This window comes from Zalophus californianus, chromosome 2, assembly GCF_009762305.2.
Source record: "Zalophus californianus isolate mZalCal1 chromosome 2, mZalCal1.pri.v2, whole genome shotgun sequence".
NCBI lineage: Eukaryota > Metazoa > Chordata > Mammalia > Carnivora > Otariidae > Zalophus > Zalophus californianus.
This window is the reverse complement of record NC_045596.1, coordinates 153,040,788-153,054,619: the sequence shown is the minus strand read 5'-3', so window position 1 is coordinate 153,054,619 and position 13,832 is coordinate 153,040,788. Positions and strand designations below refer to the sequence as shown.

Below are 13,832 nucleotides of genomic sequence, written 5' to 3'. Positions count from 1 at the left end.
ACAGTCCAGCCTGAAGTCACCTTTTCTGTAAGCATAATACTCCTCCTGACTTGACTGCCCTTCCTCTGGGATCTGGTTTCTATCATTGTTCCATCTTTGTTGCTTTTTCCCTCCAAATTTTATATGGTGTTTTTCTTCATTTTAGAAAAGGTGACCACAATTTATCAAGTTGTTACTGAAAAGTAACAGTAGGTCTCACATTTGTAAGCCGTATCTGTTAACAGTTTGTTATTGCCTATGTTATCTCACCGTTTTATGTAACTTTTCTTACTGAACCCTGTTAATGAAATGAAAATAAGGTCACCAAGTTTATTTCATCTAGTGATTTATCAAAAAAGATACTGACAAACTAGACACAGCTAAGAGAGGTAAGGTGATGAAGACAAGCCAGTTAGTTGTCCATTCTATGCTGCTACTAGAGCAGACTTGATGTTTAAAGCCAGGGTCGGGGAAGGGGCTGTGGCACTACCCACAACACCAGTGCTGCCAGTGCTGTAGCTTAGCAGAAATACTGGGAGCTGTGGAGACGAGGGACCTGGGTCTGAATTACAGTTCTGCTTCCTAACTCTGTGACCTTTTGTTAGGACCCTTTCTGGAACTCACATTCCTCATAGGATAGTAATTCCAATCTCTAGTCTTTTTTTTTTTTTTTTTAAGATTTTATTTATTTTAGAGCAAGAGCATGCTTGCCAGCGGGGGAGGGATAAGGGGAGAGGGAGAGAATCTCAAGGAGATTCTCCTGCTGAGCACAGAGCCTGATGCAGGGCTCGATCCCAGGACCCCGAGATCATGACCTGAACTGAAGCCAAGAGTCAGACACTTAACTGCCTGAGCCATCCAGGTGCCGCTTTGTTAGGTGCCTAAGTTGATGTGTCAAGCATGTAGATGTAATGCCTGGTATTTCTAAGTACTCAAGAAAGTTCTTCCTCCTCTATCTAGCTTTATACTTTGTACTCAATCAACTATAAAGTTGTTGCTTCCTTTGTTTTGAAATGGAGTTAGGTGGGGTGTAGGCTCATCTCCTGCTCCTGACTGACTTTCTCTCTTGAAGGGAAAATGTGTTTTCAGTTTTCTCAGCCTCTACTTTGGTAGAGGTTGGGTTTATCCTTTTAGAAGGAAAGGGCTGTGGTAATATGGAGAAGCAAAGAGTTGTTTTGTGCCCAATTCAGGCACCACATTGGCTAGTTTACTCCTTTTGCTTACTTCTTCCCCCTTTGTTTTCTAGAATAGAATCAGAGTGGAATTTAAGTAAACAGATTTGTTCCATTTTCCTTTTTCATTAATCTTAAGGTTTTGTGATTTTTATTCCCCCACTTTTACTAAAGAGCATTAAACAAGCCATAATTAGCCTGCTCCTGTGGCCACTGGCTGAGGCAGTTGGCATGTGTACTACACTCTACATGATTTCCTTTCTGTCCTTAGTGTTTAGAGTATGCAAAACTTAAGCTAAATGGTGTGCGTCTTTCAAAGAGAGGAGAGGGGGTCAGAAAGCAGAGGCATTTTCACCAACTGTGGGGGGCTGGAGGCTTGAAGGCATTTGGTACGGAAAAAGGATCAGGGAACTACTATAGCCCCTGGTCTCCCCTAGGTGGCAGGTTCCCAGGCGGTGGGCAGCTCTTGGCAGCCAGCCTTGGAGCAATAAGCCAGAGATCCCAGTTGGGAAAGGGGGCGGAGGCTTTCCCACCTAGTGCTGGCCAGCTCTCTCTTCCTGTCACCCCATCGGAGTGAACAGCGTCCCCTGTCTTTATCTCTGTCCTGGGGCACAGGTGGAGGCCAGGAAGGTAACTAGAGAGGCTGGTCACTGAAGCCACATCACAGAGTGTCACTCTAGCACATTTCAGGATCCTCTTCTGTCACCTTACTTCATTTCATCATCATCACAACCTGCAAAGTGGTGAAGATAGAAAATTTATCCTGCCTCTGAGAGTAGGAAAACGGCCCCCACAATATAGGTAACTTCTGCCTGTGGGTTACAGAACTTGGAGGATGAAAGGAAGCAGGCATGTGGCCCACCCCCGCTGTCCTGACAGCTCTACTAAGCACTGGCCATGGCGGCACCCTGAGGGCTGCTTGCCGCATGTCGGCGCAAGTCCTGCTCGCTCCCCAGCCCAGGGCTTCGCAGACACCCAGGCGATTGAGTTGAGAAGTCAGTTACACATGCAGCCCACTGCATCTCTCCTCAAGGGCAGGAGCAGTGTTAATGCTGAGGCCTGTGACACAGCCTGCCGACGTCAGTCCGGGAGGCTGGCTGACGTCAGTTGTGACACGTAATTGCCTGTTTTTGGCCGAATAACAAGAGGAAGGTTACCGTGAAGGGACTGTTTGGAGCCCTCCTCAGTACGGCGGGGGGGATGGGAGCAGGGTGTGGCCTGCACCCAGCCTGGGTGATGGTGTGTTCTCCTCCAAGCTGGCTAAGAGTACTAATGCTTTTACCAGTCTGTTCTGCAGACCGTAGAAACGGCAGGGGGTGGGAGTGGCGGCCAGCGGATCTTTCAAGAAAAGGGAGGCACAAAGAAATACAAATGGGGAGTATTTTTGCCTTAGTTGGTTAAGACCCACTGGAGGTCAGAGTTCTTTCCCCCAAATTCTTAAATCTTCCCAGAGGGTCCAGAAGTAGATCTTCCATCTCAGTGCTACAGCATGTTACTGAAAACAGGATAGGAGCTTGAAAATACACCTTTCTTTCAAAAAAGCAAACAACGCCTGAATGCCTCTTCTCAAGCTGGTAATGGTTTCTAGGGCCCATACCCTGTATAAAGGCAGAAGGAGAGAGCCCAGGGAGCCCGGATGCTGGATGCTCAGTGAGAATCATGGCTGAGGAATGCTTCGTTGTGCCCCTGTAAAGCTGTTCTTTTCAGCAGCATGCTTAGGAAATCGGGACACACTGACAGTGAGTGAACTTCTGCAGTTATCCAAGGCCTGGCTAGTCCCGTCTCAGGAGCTGCTTCCATCTCACCTCTGCAGCTGGTTGTGGTGGACAGATAGAGGATGTAGCATGTCTCAGGAAGTAGAGCACTCTGACCAGTGGTATGTCTTCGGTCTGGTAATTGATGGTAAAGAAGATACCATCATCCTTATTTGAAAGAAGGCAATTAAAACATGTCTCCAGTGACCAAGCTGAGCAGAACCAGAAGGAAACAGATGTATTTTGTGACTTCCCCTGAGTAGAAAGCTAGAAGCATTAGCAGTTTGGTGGATGAACTGATAACTGTTGAAGCTGGGTAATGGGTATGTGGAGGTTCGATACACTGTCATCTCAACTTTTATATACCTGAAATTATCCATAATGGGTTAAGTCCGTGGAAAATGGCATCTGCTTTGTGAAATTAGAAAATATAAAACCAGAAATATTTCTAAAAAAATTGGGGGCAGTTTTATTAGAGATAATAAATTGAAAAGCTGCCTCTAAATCTTTAAGTTAACAAGGTAGAAAAGTCCTTCCCTTAATACCTTTTACATTGAGTCATTCCCACTGCCTGGCACCTAACAACACAGAGGCAATTTTTTTTTTCTTTTTTTAAAGACATCCCCAGGAGCACATTTCGTCCTATGTACACAACATAATAACTGAATACGGTACAATGTATCTGCAAGCATTTATCGCATATTCATTATATGCCAGACACTTATTAAGCCCTAAGGATGGAAGTCATTGACTTTAAAGAGCTTACATTCTAGGAGGGGAGCTAGACATGCAAGTAAAATGAAGCACAGCATGATTACCAAAACAACAGGACGATAAGTAAGGGATGCAGCCAGCGTGGAGAGAGGGGCTGTGATTTCTAGCTTCCCCGTGGGTAGGGGAAGTACGTGCAAGGGTCTCCTGGTGGTTTGTCCAAGTTGGGGGTTCAGGGTGGAGTGGGCCACTCATCCTATTCCTTCTGCCTTATTTCACTGAATTCTCTGGACTCATTGATCTGTCAAAATACAGTAAAACATCTGTTAAATGAATTGTCCCTCTGGATTTTTTTTTAATTGAGATATTACATGCAGAAAGTACATGTTAAGCACACCACTTGATTAATTTTTGCATGTAAATTACGTTCCCATGTAACTACTAGATTAAGATAGAACATTTTCAGCACTCCAGAAGACTTTCTCTCCTTCCCTCTTTCAGTCCATATCGTCTTACAGATGTAACCAGTACTCTGACTTCTAGGACCATAAAATTAGTTTTACCTCTAGCCTGAACTTTGTGTTAACAGGTGAACTTGTGTTAACCTTTTATATCTGGTTTCTTTCATACACGTTAGGTCTGTGAGGTTCATCCATGTTCTTACAAATAAATAAGCTAAAGTTCCTTTTTTCATTGCTGTGTAGTATTTTATTGTGTGAAAATACAATTTATCCATTCACTTGATATTTGGGATATTTCCTGTTTGGATGTTATAAATAATGTCTTTTGTTGGATGTAAGCATTCATTTCTCTTTTTCACTCAAGAGTATAATTGCTGGGTTATAGGATATGCTTATGGACAGAGAACTTTAGGAGAGGTTGTGCCCCTCTGGGGGTTTTCAGCCGTCTTGCTGTATTCAGGGGTCTGAGCTGCCACGTGACCTGTACTGTGTTTTTGTTTTCCCCTTGCTCTACCCCAAGCCACAGTGTTGAACAAAAGTAATGATTAGAAATGCAGAGACAAGGTGCAGTTGTGTGAAATGGAGTATCAGTAATCCTCGACTTCAAAGGGAAAGTCTCCAGTGACCTGTTCTCACAGGACAGTTTTGTGACCTCCGTCGTGCCAGCCTCAGTTCCGTTTTCTAAACACTTGAAAAATTTCGAAGGGGATGGAAAACAAAACTTGGTAGGAAGGCCTATTCCTAAATAGCAAAGGTTTGGGCTAAAGAACTAGGCTAGACTTGAAAGAGCGAACAATTATTTGATTCCAGGCACAGTCTGCAGTACTAGCCTCACAATACAAAGTGAGGAACAAGATAAATAGAACTTGCACCTCACAGAGAGGCAGAGCAGCGACACAGTCCGCCGTGGGGAGAGCTGTGGGGGCAAAGCACTGTAAAGAAACACGCTGCAGTTTTCATTCACACTGCACACAGCGCTCTCTGACTACTTATGCTACTGACACCAGATGCAGTGGTTTTCCACACATCAGGCAATTCTGCAATAGCAGCTGGGTGTCCTGTAATTTAACTCCATTCCCACAGTCTCCCTGGAGATAGCATCAGATCCCACAGGTTAAGGGCTCAGGCCCACAGGAATGTCTGCACTTCAGATGCCCATTGCAAGTCCAGCTTCTTACCTGTGCTTCTGACCTATAAATGGAAGTTTCCACTAACTCCCTCCTCGGGTTCACTTAATTTGCTAGAGGGAACAGCATGAGCAAGGACCCGGAAGCTAAAGAAAGAGCCAGACATATGCAGAGAACTTGGAAATATTTTAAATTCACCAAGGCTGAAGCATAGTGTTTAGGGAGAGAGTTGTAGCAAGAGATGAAGCTAGAAATATAAGCAGGTAGGTACCAAGTCATAAAAAGCTTTAAAAGAATAACGACAGCAGCCAGTGTTTCTGAGGAATCAGCCTTTTTCAGACTGAACTAATCACATTTCATAGACTGTCTCATTTAATACTCGACATCCTTAAAACATAAGTACGTTATTACAGACGATCAAATAATCAGGGAAGGTAAGTAAGTGGCCCAGGCCACAGACCTATGCAGTGACGGGTCCAAGTCTCAGATGCATAGCAAACTGATCCAAACCCATGCCCCTAACCACTCCTGTGGATACTACCTGAGAAGCCATGCTCCATCCTCTTAGGACCTCAGCTTCTTGTGTGTAATACTGTTACTGCTTTAGAGGCATCATTTAGGATAGTGTTTCTCCAAAGAGAGTAAGTTCATGGATCTTTCATTATTGACTTAAATCAGCCAAGTTATTTAAATGTGTGCAAACTTAAAACTAGTATAGACTCCTGGTACTTATACTGCTCATACATGGAAGTGAATATGCCAGTTAAGACAGACAAAACTTTAATAAAATGCAAATTAAGTAGCATTGATTTAATGTGCCCGCTGTTTTGCTGAAATGGCCGCTGACGCTGCGGGAGTGTGGCGCTGACACTACAGCGCAGCTTTTCCTTCGGTGCCCTTTTCGTCTTGGCGCTCTGTGGAGACCCCACCTCCCCACGCCTCTTCTCTCAGCTCCCCAGAGACCGGACTACTGTTTGGCTCCGTTCACGGGGTGGTGTCAGCAGGATTGAAATACATACGAGAGGCTCTAAAATACAGTTTCTGTATTTTAATGTGGCTTGAATTCAAAATAATAAAAATGTTCCAGACTTATTAAGATGAGATTCAGTCTGGACTGGAATTTGGTCTCTGAGTAAGAGTGGGAAAGGGGAGCGGTGAGCGGAGTGTTCGCTGGCTTTTGAGGGTTTTACTAAAGTTAGGCTTCATAGAGACTTTTCTTAACTTCGGTTTTCTGCTGCTTCACAGGCGTCGGCACCAGGAATTATTACAGAAAGATTGGCTACAGATTACAAGGGCCATACATGGTAAAGACACTAAAGTGATGGCCACACCAGCCCACCTTGATGCAGTATCCTCCCTGGCAGAAAATAAAAATTCAAGATATTTTGAATACTCGGGAGAGAGGCTGAGCTAAACAAATGGACCCACCCTGGCTCCCTGGCAAGGAGCTTCACCCTCATCCTACAGCTGCGGAGACTGGAAACTACTTTCAGGGCCAGGCCGGACGTCTGCTGACCAAGCCCACCGAGCTTCTGATGTTCAGAGCTCCCGCTCGCCCTCTCCTGCGTGTTCTCAAGTCACGTGTCCAGTTTCTGTACGTCTGCATGAAGCCTGCAATTGACCTACTTTGACTCACACACAGTGACGAAAGCAAATTAACTCATTTGGACACATTATTCATGAAATAAAACTAGCTATTGTCATGTGAGGAATAAACTTAGGAGTAGGTTATTTATATACCGTAGGGACAAAAAGGTTGGAACATAGGAAAACTGTTAGATTTTGATCTCTGGCCTTTGATATACACTCTGGCACAAGAAAAATGAGCGTCTTTTTTTTGGTTTGTTTTTGTTTTTAATGGAAATCACTCTGATTCCTGTGATGTTTGAAATAACAGTGTGATGGGGAGAGGAACCGAAGTCGTCGGTTGGTGTTTCAAGCTTAAAACCAGCCTTTCTCACTTGGGAGTCTGCCATCTACAATGGGCTGTTACAAGCACCCTTTATTTCACATTTTTTCTTGTCTGTAGTCCCTACACTCTTGACCCCTACAAAGCAGGGAGGGCAGCACTTCTACCCAGAGAAGTGTTTGGCTTCCCCTCTCGTCTGTCCTGAGCAGGCAGAGTCTGACATGCCCCCGTCCGGGCGTGCGTAGCCCTGAGTCCAGATGCACTTCCACAGAAGCCGTTTCCTGCCTTGTAGTTCTTTAAGATGGGCTTTGGTTTGCTTTAAATGAAGAAAGGTAAGAGCTCAACTCCTCTGAAAACAAAGAAGTGGGAAATGAGCCCAAATCGAAAAAATAGGAAAAAGATGGGCTTTTTCAAAGTTTCATATTCTAGAAGTGCCTCTTTGTAACTTCCAGGTAGTCTGCGAAGGAGACTCCACCTGGAGAGGGCCAATTCTTAAGACCATGGCTTAACTCCATGCCCCCTGGCTTCTGGGGCATTTTATAAAGGTTTAGTAAATGGAATTGATTCCCCTGAAAGGTTCAAGAAGTAAAATCTTCAGCCTACAGAGAAGAATCATGTAAAGTGTTTTTCTTCTGCCTGTTACACATGTAGTGACATTGCTATGAATCCGTGATGCTGTTTACTTCCTCCTGGGTACCACGTGCCATCTCATTCGGCTGCCACACGGCACTGGCATTCTCAGGGGCACGCCGTGGGGCTACAAAGGCTTGCCACACCTGTAATTTAGCTACTTCTCAGTTGTGCTTGTTTTTCCTTTAAAAATAAAACTATTAAACTAACAGTGCGTGCACACTAGCTGTTAGCACATGTAACTGGGGGTGACGGAATGGAGAGCGTGCTGGCCCAGCCTCACCTCTGCCTGCAGTGTGACCACGGCTTACACAAGCGTTTCTGGGCCTCCAGGTGCTCATCCTTAATATCCCGCTGCCCTAAAGGGATCCACATGTGTAAAGTACAGAGGGGTCCCTTGTAAAATTGTAAAAAGGCTTATTTTAAAATGATGATTTAGAGCAAGATTTTAAAACAAAATCACCAGGGAACGTGCCCATTTCCAGTGGCTATCAGCCAGTGTTCCATCTGGATTTTCCTCTCAGGGCTCAGGAAAATACCTCTTTCTTTCTAGCTTGTCCTCAGCCTTCTTTGGAGTGGGTCTTCTAAGCTTGGGTAAAAGGTGCAGAACCTTTAAAGCTACATGGGAGAGACAGAGCACAGGCAGAACACCAGCAGCCTTTCTGCCACGAGAAGCTTCAGCTGCTCTTCCGACTGCCCAGGGCTTTTTCTGGCGTGTGGGGTGCCTGGCGCCTCCACAGTCTGGCCAGCCTGGCCCTCTCGAAGACGTGTGCCCCTCAGTCCCACGGGCCACTTCCTGAGAAGGGTCAGTTGGTCGGGACCCTGCCAGTCTCAGCTCGGGAGCTTTAAAGCTTGTGTTTCTGATCTCTATTGAACAAACCTTAGCAACCACCTCAAACCTAGTCAAATAGCCCTGCTTTTAGTTCACCTTGTTAAATCACCTGAAGAGTTTGTGAAAAGTACAACTTAAGAACTAAAGAAAATATCTTTCAAATTATAAATTTCTATTTCCAAAGGTGTGTGTGTATGTGTTTTAGAGATTATCATCTAACCAAAAAGACAATTTGTTCATAAAGAATTCACAGACCCCTGAGTTTAAGAAAGAGCTCAAGACCTAGATTCTGAAAACCCTGAAGCTCTGGGGTGCCCCTTCACCTTTTGAGCCATATTTAAAGATTTATTTTAGAGAAAGAGAGAGTGCCGGGGTGGGGCGGTGGTGGGGGGGGGGAGTGAGAGGGAGAACAAGTTTTAAGCAGACTCTGTGCCAAGCACAGAGCCCGATGTGGGGCTCGATCTCACGACTCTGAGATCACAATCTGAACCAAAATCGAGTCACTTAACCGACTGAACCACAGGTGCCCCTATGATTCCCCTTTTAATGTGAGATAAATAACCAGCTCCAAGGCAAGTGCGAGGATCAGATGTGGTCACACTGGAGAGACAATGCATAAACTGACATTCTCTTATATATAAACAGTTCTCTAGTGAAGTGGCTTCTTGACAGAAGTGTGACCTTGGGCACATAAACTTACTCTGCTTTTCAGCAAGTTCCCAGTGATGACAGTAACTCCCTCCTGCAGTAGTCGTGCAGATTAAATGAGCTCATGTAGGTAAGCCTCTTAGTACAGGGTCTGTTCAACATAAAACACTGAACTAGCTGTTATTACATCTAACAAAGTGCAGTATTTGGCCCTTTCTAAAAAGGGAGTTTCTTATCTGTTAGCAATAGAATGTGGCTTTTTGCTAGAAACCCTAAATTTTGCTAGAAGCCAGTCAGAAAAATAATACCTCTTGGGCTCTGGTCCTTCTATCTCATCCATCTAAGTCTAGGGTTGCAAATTGTCAGATCCATGCTTTGAGGGACAAGAGACTAGCTGAGACCTGGGACAACAACAAGCATTTTAAAATATCACTGTAGGGGCACTGGGTGGCTCAGTCGGTTAAGCGTCTGCCTTTGGCTCAGGTTTTGATCCCAGGGTCCTGGGATCGATAACGGGGTCCTGGGATTGAGCCACGCATCGGGCTCCCTGCTCAGCAGGAAGTCTGCTTCTCCTTCCTCTACCCCTCTCCCCTGCTAATGCTCTCTCTCTCATGCTCTCCCTCTCAAATAAATAAAATATTTCTTAAACTAAAATAAAAATCACTGTAATTTTGGGGGCTTCCCAGAACATTGTCCTATATCAACATGGACTGCCAGTGTCCCCTGTGTGTGCTGGTGGCTGTGTCCACTTAGGGAGTCCCTCCGAGGGAGTTCAGCAGCTTTCAGTGTGGGGAGCAGGGTAGTGCCACATTTCTCTAGATTAGAATTGCGTATGCCAGCAATACATTTCTGTTTCATTCTGGGCAGGCAGTTTCAAAAACTAAGTTTACAGACTCTTCAAAGAAACTGATTTTAACAAGTTTACAGACGCTTCAAAGAAACTGATTTTAACATCAACAACCAAATTCATGCCTGTTAGGAATAACAAACTGGCTGCTTTTTTAGGTCCGAATGTGCAGCATTATTGTACTTCTTCTGTCTTTTCCCAAGCCTAGAATATCCTTCTCGTCCACCTGGAAAACTCCTCCTTCAAGGGAAGGAACTAGCATCTGCTGAGTCCCAAGGCACTGGGCTCCGCCTCAGGCCCTTCCCATGCTTGACTAGGCAGTCCTCGCCCAACAGTGAGTGCCAGACTCCCCCCTCCCCCCGCCCCCGTGACAAAGGAGGACACCAGCTGGTGTCTTCAGCTCTGAGCCTCGAGTCACAGGCCAGGCCGCCACACTGCCCAGCTCCAGTTGGTACCAGTCCCGAAGCGTCTGGGTCGCATGCACTGGAATATAAAAGTGCCCAAGTGGCCCAGCATGGCAGCCCAGGTCTGCTGCTCAACGGATTTAGGATCCAAACACAAGGCAGTGACTCAGCCTTTCTCACCCCCTTCTGCCCCATGGTTCCTGTTGTAAGGGGGGGAAATGTTCAGTCCGCTTCTGTTTAAAACTGTTCAGCCAGCAGCTATTGAGCAATGAGTCTGTGCTTTCATATTATTTCATCCTCACAACAAACAACCTGTGAGGAAAATCCTGTCATCGTCCCAGTTGTTAAAACTGCACATAGTAGAAGTGAATGAGGTCATCAAGAAAGAATGCAAAGCAAAGAGTCTGCTTTTCTTTTTTTAATTTAAATGAATATAACTTATGGTTCTAAAAATTATATATGCTCATTGTAACTAATGGAAACAGAAAAGCCCAAAGTCCCCTGAGATCCCACCATCAGAGACAACCATGGTAAACACTGTGACAAGCATCCTTCATCCATCTCCCACACACTTATGATCAGTTCCACATAAAATGTTCACACTGGGCATGTCGCTTTGGTAACTTGACAAAATGTAAGCATCTTTCCGTCCTTCTACACATAGATCCATTTAATCCCTTTTAATGACTACCTGTAATTAATATATCTATGACTAATACTCTGTTGTCAGCAGATGCCACAGTTTGTTTAAGCAGGTCTTTCGTATCTTATATTCTCTTACATTCTCATTGTCACAATAGCTAGAATCCTGAATTAAGCATTGGGGCTGCACACATAAGTGGATTCAACACTAAGATTTGCTTCTTTACACCTTTTCTCTACAAGCACTCATTCATCAACAGCAGGCTTCTTCTCTGTCTACCCCCAGGTCCTTCAGTCCCTCATTCACAACCCACTTTGCAGGAATGGTGCAAGAAATGAACCTGTCCGCACTCGCCCTTTTTCATTCAGAAAGCAGCAACACACTCGATCGTGAACAAGTCCCGTGATGAGAAATGTCAAGCTGTGGGTTCACAGAAAGGCACTGGAGCATGGCCATCCTCTCATGGAGATTACAGGTGACTCTACCTTATCTTTCCTCCCCTGATGGAAGTTACTGCTTTGAGTCAGAGTCCTTTGCCAGCTAAAGCCCTGCAGTGAAGGTTATGCTCTTGTCTCAGGGTTGATCTTATCTGTGAGGTTAGCAGCTAGGAGAGCAGGAAGGTGACAGTTCCTGCTGTCCCAACCAGAGCGGGTGGAAAAGGGCTCAGCCCCTGACTCTCTAGGAAAAGCCAGCCTGGCTTTTAGCTGCCTGGGTTCAAGGCTTGTTTCCACCTGTTGTCAAGCTTTCCAAGAACCAGGGTCTCAGACCTCTAAGTATTTGGGCACTGGGCAAAGGATCCTTTCTGTCCATCTAAGGAAAAGGAAAGGAAGGCTGGGAAAGTGGGGGGAGGGCAGAGAAAGGGAAGTAGTACCTATTGAACTGATAACTCCTGGTATTGCCCCTCCCAGCAACCTTCTGAGGACTGATGGCCTCCATTTTACAAACTACAAACCAAGGTCCCAAACAGTGAAGGAGGTTAACCAAGGCCACAAAACTAGGAAGTGAAGAGCTGAACGTCAAGGCAACAGATTGGCATTCACAAACCGGCAGAGATCTAAGGACTCTAAAATCTATGAGCAGTGGTAGCTCTAGAAGTTCTAAAAGAAAGGGTTTCAGGGGCGCCTGGCTGGCTCAGTCGGTTAAGTGTCCAACTCCGATTTCAACTCAGGTCATGATCTCAGGGCTGTGAGATTGAGCCCTGTGTCAGGCTCCATGCTTGGCAGGGAGTCTGCTTGAGATTCTCTCTCTCTCTTTGCCCCTCCCACTCATGCTCATGCTCTTTCTCTAAAATAAATAAATCTTTTTAAAAAATAAAACAAAGGGCTTCAGACTGGCAATTGGGTTAGAAAATGATTTTAAGGGGCGCCTGGGTGGCTCAGTCATTAAGCACCTGCCTTCAGCTCAGGTCCTGATCCCAGGGTCCTAAGATCGAGCCCCGCATTGGGCTCCCTGCTCGGCAGGAAGCCTGCTTCTCCCTCTCCCACTCCCCCTACTTGTGTTCCCTCTCTCGCTGTATCTCTCTCTGTCAAATAGATAAATAAAATCTTTTTAAAAAAAATTGTTTTAAGATTTATTTATTTTTGAGAGAGAGTGTGTGCACAAGTGCAGGGAGGGGCAGAAGGAGAAGCAGGCTCCCTGCTCAGCAGGGAGCCATGTGGGACTCGATCCCAGGACCCTGGGATCATGACCTGAGCCAAAAGCAGACACTTAACCGACTGAGCCACCCAGGCGCCCTGAAAAGGATTTTTTTTTTTAAGCTACACTTACTTAGCACACTCCATCCGCCCTCACCCCACCTACCTCAAGCTACCTCTTGGCATCAACTGCCAGTAAACTCTTCCTTAAAAAACAATTTGACAAAGAAATGTAGCCAAGAGATACATCCAAATAAAGAACTTGGGACTAGGGGCAATATGGAAAGAAAGAACCAGCAGTAAGTAATAAATCTATTTAATTGGAGAACTGAAACTAACTCTGGAAGTTACTGCTACAGAAAAGAATGGAAGCTTCTGGGTTAAAATGGAGGATCAAGCACATGGATCTAGTTTTGCTCCCACCCAAAGCTCACAACACAGACTGAAGGGGATTTTTTTTTAAATCCATACCACAGGAAGAACAGAAGAGACAAAAGTGATAAGATTTTGGAAGCTATAGAGCAGATAGATAGTAGTAACTTGCTTAGCAGTTGAAACTGAGCAATGGAGAAAGTTCACAGCCAATACAGCTCATACCGCAGAACTGACAGCAGCAAACACCAGAGAGGAAGGGAAGAAGCCAAAATGAGAAGGACTAATGATGGAAGTCCTCTGATAGCAGGTAGGTCCCTGGGTCCCTCTACCAGCTCCCTCCATTCAGTGGATGCTCTCTTCCCACCTCAGCAATAGCCTGGAAGTTTATTTTCTGAAGAGGGTCAAACAGAGGATCCTTGAATGAGAGAACCCTAGACAAAGTCGAAGGTTGGGGTAATAGAACTGAAAACAGGATGATTAAGGGAACCCAGGCACACCAAATAGTACTAAAAGTTCCAGTCATCTTTCCTCAACTCAATTTTCAGAAGGCTGGCAGCTGAACCTTTTCCCTACAGGCCAGAAATTGAAAGGCTCTTCTGGAGACTCTAACCAGCCCCAGGGGAAGGACCTAAAAGAGACTGTCATTTGGAGCTCCTTAGGAAACAGCCCAGATGGCTACTCCACAGCAAGATCGGTAAGCCCCAGT

General features: G+C 45.3%; 1 protein-coding gene across 2 annotated transcripts in view; it reads left to right on the top strand.

The window, feature by feature from the left end:
- ELP3 (elongator acetyltransferase complex subunit 3) overlaps window positions 1-8,740 on the top strand; it is a 103,859-nt gene extending 95,119 nt beyond the window's left edge. Inside the window, exon 14 of one of the 2 annotated variants that reach the window (XM_027600003.2) lies at window positions 6,450-8,740. In XM_027600003.2, the coding sequence (XP_027455804.1) occupies window positions 6,450-6,526 (77 nt within the window). In that variant the 3' untranslated portion in view covers window positions 6,527-8,740. The remainder of the gene's footprint in view (window positions 1-6,449) is intronic. The other variant, XM_027600002.2, reaches the window with a different exon arrangement.
- Window positions 8,741-13,832: the final 5,092 nt, after the last annotated feature.